Source organism: Corvus brachyrhynchos, unplaced genomic scaffold (assembly GCF_000691975.1).
Source record: "Corvus brachyrhynchos isolate BGI_N302 unplaced genomic scaffold, ASM69197v1 scaffold34, whole genome shotgun sequence".
Lineage (NCBI taxonomy): Eukaryota > Metazoa > Chordata > Aves > Passeriformes > Corvidae > Corvus > Corvus brachyrhynchos.
Genome location: NW_008238126.1, coordinates 4,566,327 through 4,575,891, shown reverse-complemented (window position 1 = coordinate 4,575,891; position 9,565 = coordinate 4,566,327). Strand labels below are relative to the sequence as shown.

The following is a 9,565-nucleotide window of genomic DNA, read 5'->3' as shown; positions in this document are numbered from 1 at the left end:
TGACTGATTACACCTTTTGAACAAACTGACTTCTATCACCATAATTACTTTTGGAACAACAGACACATGTAAATTCTAGGTGTTTAAATTCATGGTGGCAATGAAAAATCAACAGTTGTTATTTAGGGCTTTCAAATCCAAGCGTAAACTAGCTGGACTAAGGAACATGAGCCACCAGTTGACTCAGACATAGAGAGAGCAAGAGAAAGCAGTTAGGAGTACAATTTGCTGGAGGAGCAGGTGACCGAGGAATAGGATATAATTCCAGCAGCTGGCCCTATGGAGTCAAGCAGATCCATCTCCAGCACAGGTGTTCATGCTGTTAGATGCAATTGCCTTATCCTTATAAACCAACCCAAGTTCCCAAAAAGCTTTTAAGCCCCTTCTCTGTTGGCAAAAGTTTTATTTCATTAACCCTGAAATATAACCCATTTTGATTGATGGAAAATTCTCAAACTATAGCAGAGAAGCACAGAATTTCATATGCAACTTTTCGTCTTCTATACAACTGCTATTCTTAGGCACATTACTCAGTATTTTCCATAGTAAAACATAGCAGATTTCTCTTTGTATTTCTAAATTAATAGGATCCCTTGGTCAACTATTCTGAATGCACATCTTTTTAGAGGAATCTTATATATATTATACTTTCAGAAGACAATGTATCAATATTTAGTTTTTAATACTAAGGAGTAAATGAATTATTTTTCCTAATTACATTTTGAATATATGATAATTGCTAGATTAGGGATTAATTTTCCTACCATTATTAAACTGAATCAATAACAAATTCTTATGGCAGTCCACAAAAGACCCTGGAAAGATTTTTATTTTTTTTTCAAACTATCCTTAGATATATTTGTTAACTATTACATAAACATTCATGGCCTGTATCAGTAAGCCTGTATTTTCATGCGCAGTATCAAGAAGCCATGTGAAATATATATTGCAGCTCAAGTATTTTGTCCATAGTCAACAATGTCATAGCAACACCATAGCAACCTGTAAACAGTTAGTGAAACACACCAGATGTTTAAGAGTTTGTTACTGCACACGAGTGATGTTGGATTTATTTGAGAGGTGTCAACTATAGAAATAAAATATACAATCATAGAAGTAGGACAGATCTGCACTTGTGACTCATATTCCCATCTGTAAGTCCAATAATATTTTGGTGCCTTTTCACATTTTAACATTCAGCTGTCGATTCAGTATTTATTGTATTTCTAAGATTAGGAATTAATGTGTTTAGTAGCTGCTACTGAGAATATAAGAGGCCACCAAAATAGTAACAAAAATTTAGAGAAAATATTTACTGAAAAAAAATTAATTTTCATTCTTTCTCTACAGAATGGGCAAATATGCTTCATTAGCGTAAGGAAATTCAAATAAGTAAAATTAAAATAGCCCACAAACTTTAGAAAATGTATTTAGATGTAAATAATAAACAGTAAGAAGTTTAGCTAAACTACTTGTAAACACAATACAGATTTATGCCAGTAATTCTTTTCTAGTGATTCATTATAAGAAATCTGAATAGTCAAAAAAAAAATTCAGAAAAATTCAATATGTAGCTAATTATGTGCTGGAAAGAAAATATATATTTATTGACATAACTGTCGTAAAATCTCTTCATCCTAAACCAGTTTTTAAATTGCAATATGAAGCTAATCACAGCCTTCAATATAGTGAGTGTTCAAGTAAAGGAAAGCAATCACTTGCAGCTAGTCTGTTATGGAAGAAAAAGAATACCTTAGTAAAGATATTGTATGAAAAATATTAAAAAGTATATTTACTTTATAACAATTTTTATTTAGAATAGAAAACTTGTATTTGTATTCAGGAAAGTACTTGGAAGTATTCTGGTAAACAGCCTTTGTTCTGTCATTCTTTCCATAATTACTTCAAACTCGCTTGGGTAGAGATCTGAACAGGCAGTCTACAGGTTCAAACTCATTAAAAGTGTAAATGTATTTGCAGCTAAAATAATGAAAAATTCTCTTCCATTCAACTGAACCCAATTTTAACAAATGTCAGATCGTGATGAATAAAAAACCCTAAATGGATTACTTCTGAAACATTGAAGGAATCTATTTCCTGGGCATCTGTTTTCAAAAATCACACAAGAAATTTTTAGCAAAGGTGAAAAAAATGAAAAGACCAACCAGCACTACAGTTACAAGTCTATCAAGAGTCTCATTTATGAGCTTCCCCTTATGAAGCACCTATGTGAGATGTTGCTTCTCCTCCTATGTATGTTCCCTTGGCTATCCCTGCCTGGCCCATGGGTTCCTGAAAGAGCAGCACCAAGCTGCAGCCACAGCCCTGGGGCTTGCTGCACACAGTGGCCCTAATGGCAAGTCACCACATCCCTAAATCATCCAAAACTCAGATGTCCCAGAGGCATGTCTCAGAGCAGACACAGCATGGTACGGCCTGATGCGACTGAGGGGATGAAAAGGCAGAGTGAACTTCTGTCGGTTCAGTTTAGAAGATTCAGTATTCAAAATGCTGGAGTATGAAGAAGGAGAAGCTTCGTATTTCCCCTCTTTTGCCTGGGCTTAGTAGCATCTATTCAAAGGGCCTTTGTGACTTCCCATGGTCTCCAAAGTCTCTCTTTCAGAGTAACACTACTAGAGTACGAATTCCAACTTTTCCAAAACACGTCTTTTGTAGCAAAATGTTAACAAAAACTCAATTAAATTCCCAATTTGCTAACTACCAGTGTATCAGACTTTTAATCAAGTCCTACTTTATTCAACTGCCTGGTCTATTTCAAAGTTTTCAGTAAGATAAAATGACTAGATGTGTTAAAATTACATTCTCATCTAATTTTTAGCTGGATGGATTAGACTGCAAGATACAGAAACTTTAAACACTGAATTCAAACTTCTACAGCTTTGAAACTCTTAGATAAAGGCAAGTGGGAGATAACATCCTAAGCAAACATAACTCAAGCATAACCTCTTGATCTTCAGTACCAAAGAAAGGAGATTCAAAGTCAATCTTAAGTCTGTGCTTTGCTTGGGATCAGCATTTGACCTTTTAAAACTGAAAACCAGCTTCTTTTTACTGAAGAGCAGTACAGGTTCCTCAAATTGTTTTGAGATTTAGTTTGTTTTCTTGTCTGTTTTTAATTAAGTTGACCTTTTGTGGTCCAAATAATTCTTATTCATTAAAACTGCCAGTCTGTCACTGAGATTAATATTAGCATCTAGTGAACCTACGATCAGTTTCAGTTATTTATGGAATATAATGGTTTTGATCTGGTTTACAGTTCTTATTATTCAGGTAGTTTAATATTTATTCCAAATTATTTATGAAAACTGGATTAACATGTTGAAACTCTTCGAATTACATCCTGTTTAAATCTCCCCTTTTCAAGTCAACTAACCATGGGGTTCATGGTGGTGACAGGAAATATTTTGAATTTACAAGGTCTTTATCAATGCACTGATGGTATTGTATTTTCCTACAAATAAATAATAGACCGTTTAACTGTGCAACCTCAGGAAAACTGACAAAGCAATTTTGTAGAATTTCTCCTCCCCTCCCCAAAATATAATCAGTGCACCAGAACATGAAAAATACCCTCGTGTTTCAGAAAAGCCCAACAGAGAGCCACCAGCATTGGTAACAAGAGATGGTGGTTAAGGGGAACACAGAAGACCAGCCACTTTCTTTACTCCATTCACCACATATTCTCTAAGGATCCACAGTCATTAGGTTAAGAATTCTGTAGGGCTGAGTCATGATAATTTCCTCCATAACCTTCTGTGGCCAGCACATCTCAGACATTCAGAAACCATAATGTAAATCTTAAATCCATTTTACCACCTCTTACATTTCCAGCAAGTAATCTTTACTTCTAGTACTGAGGAATTAGGTCAATAACATTTTATTCCGCATTTAATTTACCCATCAGTTCAACTTTGTAAACCTCAGTCATATGCCTTCTGAGATTTCTCTCCAGATTGAAGATCTCCACCTTCTTAGTCGCTCCTCACAGCACAGCCACTCCAAACCTTGGCTCATTTTATCTGCCTGCCTCTGTGAATACTTTCTGTGTACCCTTTATATCCTTTGACATGTGCAAAGATCTACACATAGTAACCAACATGAGTACACCATGATGTTTGATATCAGCAAAACAGCATTTTTTTTGTTTGTAATACCCTTACTGATGCAGCCTAAATTGTTATGGCTTTTTTTTTTTGCTGCCACTCCATCTTGTGCCAGCAAACACTGTCAGTAATAAGGTCAGGATCACTTTCTAGAGTTGTAACAAACTCAGCATCATTTAAGTATGGGATAGTCTGTTTGTCTGAAATATTCCTTGCCTCACATTTGTCTCTGATGAAGATCATCTGCCACTTGTTGCCCATCTGCTCAGTTTTGGAGTTCCCACTATCAAATCAACCTTTGACTACCTGAGGCATAATGTCATCGGCATTCTTGGAAATGTCACCATACACCTCCTGTCTCCAACTAAATTCTCACATTCATGCACCTTCTAAAAATACCTGTACTGCTTTCTGTTACTCCTGTAATTGCTCCCCTCCTCCCCTCAGCCCCTACTGATCTTTGAATTCAGCTTGAAAAATATGTCTAGAAGGGACTGTCAATGCCCCACATAAAATTTCAAGTCCTCATATAAAACTGTGCAGGATTATCAAAATCAATTTCTTTCATCTGGGTAAGCAAATGGCAAAACCAGAGCTTACAGTATATAAATTTTCCTTGCTAAATAATGCATAGCAACATTACACTTGAATCTGAAATCACTAACAGATTTCATTTCTGGAGTCCATTCAATTGCTAATTTCTTGACACTTTATCTTGAGATCTGCTGAGCAAAAAAATTTAATAGAAAACAAAATTTCAGTCGATTACTACTCCTCTGAGCTACTGAGAATCAACTTTAAAGCAGAGCATAATGTATTAACTACAAAGAATAAAACTTGAAACCTATTAAAAATTTAGAGTCAGTTTTCTTTTCTGATTTGCAGAAGGTTCTAAATGCTAATATCTATTTTATTTTTCTTTGAAATTATTATATGAAAATGCATTATATCCAGTCTGCTCTCCCTTCAGCACCACCTTCTTCCAATATGGTTTTAAACTATGCTTCCACTTTCTCATTCTCAAAATTGACTTTAAAAAAATATTAGAATCCCCTTCATAAAAATAAAATTCTTTTAACTATGAAAATTTAATTTTTAGGAAACATAGACAAATATAAAAGGACTATTAAAACTTCTGTGAGCCAGGATATAAGCATTCTGACTTTGCAGGTGCCTTTTTATATAAGTCTATTAAAGCTATTCTGAAAAAGAGAACTCATAATATGTCAATTGACCCATATTTCTTGTAATTTATATTCTACTGAGATACTTAAATAAATTTGACATAGTACCAACACACGCATTGGGCAATGCCATGACTATATTAGCTCTTCTGGACTGCAAGTAGAACCCACTTCAACTTTTGTTTACCTCATGCTTTGATCTTAAGGATAAATTAAAGCATTTTGGATGACATGGGTTTCAAGTCTTAAAAAGAGAGAACCTGACTGTACCCAAAACCAAATTAGGACAAATAATGAAAAACTTATAGATGTCATAAGAGTTATGAAAATCCCATGACACCATGGCTATATAAAGACTGTGCAGCTGATAAGCCTATGGTCTTTTCATGCCCAGGTTCATCAATAATTGAGACCTACTTAGAACACACCACTTTTTCCTGGCAATTAGGTTTCTTTCCTTTGAAAATCCACTCTAGAATAGTAAAAAGATGAAGAAAACAAAATGCCACATATGTGGTGGCAGAAGCTAGGGTAGGATATGTTTCCAAGACCTGGGAGCAAAAAGCATTTCCTGGCTCTGACACAGCCCAGAAGACTGGGTGATGAATAGAAGTATCCTGATGCACATTAGTCTCACTAGAGTGAGTACACCAGGAACATTTACATCAGTTTAACACAACACAATCTCTATTCCTCCTGGTGCAATGCGTTTCTTCACGCAAAGTTCGCTAACTGAGGTCTCTGCAATCATTTTCCTCAAAATTACACAAGCTGCTGTTCCAGAGGAAAACAAACCAATCAGTCAACATACCAAACAGACCAAAAGGAGGAATGCATATGGAAGTGTTTACTTAAGAACCTTCACCTGGGGAACATAACTGGATTATTCCCACTTAACAAATCCTAGTCTCCCTTAAAATGTGGGGTGTGCCAAGAAACTCCATGTAATATTACTAACACTGCATTGAGCCAAAAGAGCATTCAGTTAGACATTTCTACTGATAAATGAAGGAATGAACAACAACAATCTTAATCAGAACAGAAACATATTTCATATTCTCAGGCAAAGCTCAACCACCAATCTCTTTCTTCTGTGTTGCCGGAGCAGATTACAGGGTTGTTAAAATGATGTGTTATTGTTTTGTAAGTGTTAGCACTTATATAACAAGTTAATGCTTGGAAACACAGATGGGTTTCCAATGTACAAAAGAACAGCTTTTAATGTGACAAATAAAGGCCAAGGATTCCCTTGTGTAACAAGCAACAGTACCATCAACACCTGGAAATACAGCAGAAAGAATTATTTAAAGCATCCCTGAAGCTTCTGACAGCTGTAGATTACTTGTTGCATCTTGTTCTTTTAACACAGAATCACTTCGGTTGGAAAAGACCTTTGGGATCATTGAGTCCTACCATTAACCCAGCACTCCCATCACTAAACCATGTCCCTAAGTGACACATCTACATGTCTTTTAAATACCACTGGGAAACCTTATAGCACCTTCCAGTACCTAAAGGGGGACTACAGGAAGGCTGGAAAGAGGCTTTTCCCAAGGGAATGTAGTGATAGGACATGGGGGAATTGCCTTAAGATAAAAGAGGGTTTTGAGTCGACATTAGCAAGAAATTATTTGCTTCTGAATTGTGAGGCACCGATGCAGGTTGTCCAGACAGACTGTGGAGTTCACATCCCTGGAAGTGTTCAAATCCAGGCTGGATGGAACACTGAGAAATCTGATCTAGTAAAAGGCTCACTGTCTATGGCAGGAGGGTTGGAGCTCGATGAACTTTAAGACTCCTACCAACCTTAACCATTCTATGATTCCATGGAGACTCAACCACTTCCATGGGCAGCCTGTTCCAATGACTGACAACAAGTGAAACTTTAATCATAATTAGAGTCAGTAATAACCTTTCAGGACACTCCCTTATGACTCTAGTAAACATTTTCACAGCTTTTTCTCCCCTATGGCTCTGAACAAAAAATGGTATGTAACATATCAGAAGTAAAAAAACTTGTTGCACTACTACCAGTTCTTCTAGGACATCTCCAGCACTCATTAATGTACCTCTATAAAGAATTTTCTGGGGTTTAAAAAAACATGCATGAAGAAAGCTCTACCTGTATTTTCTACTGTATTTTAAAGCAGAATGGCATATCCAGTTAGGCCTAGCATCTAGGTAAAAAACATATTCTTTAATAAAACCTAGTTGAACAGGGGAAATCCTCTTTTTAAAGGTATAAAACCATTTTTATATTATCTCTAACTCAAACACTCTAGCTTTCTGTGACTGCATGAGAAATTGATCTAAAAGTGATCATAAATAACACCAAATTGATAAATCCATTCTTTTTATCCAGCATATGAAATGTAGATGTCAATGGCATTAATTTTGATAGATCAACTAGATTAGGATTACCTGTATAAATCAACCAAGGTATTATTAGTACTACAGAGATGTGCTTTAATAAGATACAAACAAGCAAAAAGACTATAAACCAATTGTAACTTCTGTAAATGGATTGTTCTAGCTCAAAATTGAGCAATTATGTATGCTTGTTTGTTTTTTTTAAACATTAGGAGTTAAAATATAAAAATAGGAAGTATGGAAGGGAGTGGTGGTCACTGACAGGAGTAGAAAAGAAACAAATTATAATGTATGAACAAGTTATAGGATGTAAAATTTAATTACTGATAATTCCTTATATATTTGAGAACTCTAGAAGCTGAGAGTTCCTTTGAAAGTTCAAACCAGAATCAAATCTAAAATAACAAAAAATAATTTCACAATATTTTTACCCTCTTTTAACCTACCTCTTTTTTTTCTCCACCAACTGTCTGCAGATGTCCTTCCACCGGGTATTCAAACTTTCCAGTTGTTCCCTCAGCACCTTGGCATCTGCTGTTGATGACTGCTCAATAATCTCTTCACCAGTTGCATTCAATGTTTTGACAACAGTTTGCTGCTGCCCAATGCCATCCTGAAGCTCCTGCAAAATACCCAACATATTCACGTCTTCATAAGGAAGTTAAGCATGAAAAAAATGCTTCATCACATACTGGCCAGATGGAAAGAGGTGAAAGTTTTCACTCTTTGAATTCCAAATGAAAAATTCAAGGATGAGTAGACATAAAGACATCTCATCATTTTGTAACCAATACCTTTCAGTACATCTCTGCAGGCTTTTATCCCCTCCTATATTGCTGTCTACTAGAGATCATTAGAGTAATATTCTGCACATCAATTAATAAGTAAAACTTGTGAACAAATGTACTTCTACACACCCAAATGTATATATCACATTTATTTAATAGCCTACAAAGCACTGGAAGATTTAAACTCCACAATGTGTGAAGATCCTATTAGCTATCAACTCAAATAAGCAGTGTCAGGGAAACAGAGACTGAAAAACTTCTGATTCCATTAAGGAACATTTTTCTCCAGTTGTGAGAAGCCTAATAACCCATTCTCTCTTGTGGTTTTTGGTTTTGTTTGTTTGTTTGTTTCGGGCTTGTTTTTGGTTTTGCTTTGGGTTTTTTTTGGGGGGTTGGTTTTGTTTTTGCTGCTGTTGTTTGTTAGGTTTGGTTTGGAGTTTGGTGTTTGTTAATTGTTTTTTTTTTTTGTTTTTTTTTTTAAACACGACTCGGGGGGACTACACTCCTAAGAAAAAGTATTGCAATGTTTCTACTTACACACAGAATTAAAAACGACCAAAATATAACTGATATGGATCATTATCAACTTTTACTAAACGCACTGGGATACATTTTTCCTGCATCTTTTATGATAAAAGAAAATAATTTTTCCTGATGTATTCCTGTAGCTACCTTACTTCATGTTTAAAAACAACACAGTTCTGAATCTGTAGCTTAGATTTTAACAGTGTATGCCGCTTGAAGCAAGTTCATATTTATAAATAATCAATATTTACATATTTTTAGTCATCAGTAGATCATGAGTATTTTTCCCTTGAATTCCTCAGAAAACAAGCAGAAAAGTGTAAAATAATTTTCAACAGTTTACTGCTAAAATGAGCAGGAACTGAAATTACGTCACCAGTCTACACTGTGATATTAATACTTATGACAGATTTTCACAATCTCAGGAAGCGTGTCTGGATCCTATCTACATACAAGGGCTTTCCAGTAAAATGCTGAATCTACCTTTTCTGGAGGAAACCAAATACTTCAGTATATCAATCTGGAACAAAATTAGATGTTTGCTTTCTCTCTCTAAATGCATAATACAAACTGC

At 35.3% G+C, this 9,565-nt stretch overlaps 1 protein-coding gene across 9 annotated transcripts in view; it reads right to left on the bottom strand.

Moving 5' to 3' along the window:
- Positions 1–9,565, bottom strand: part of DMD (dystrophin) — an 896,220-nt gene that overhangs the window by 388,275 nt on the left and 498,380 nt on the right. For all 9 annotated transcript variants that reach the window (XM_017733467.1, XM_017733459.1, XM_017733457.1 and 6 more), the window contains one exon: positions 8,125–8,300. In XM_017733467.1, the coding sequence (XP_017588956.1) occupies positions 8,125–8,300 (176 nt within the window). The remainder of the gene's footprint in view (positions 1–8,124; positions 8,301–9,565) is intronic.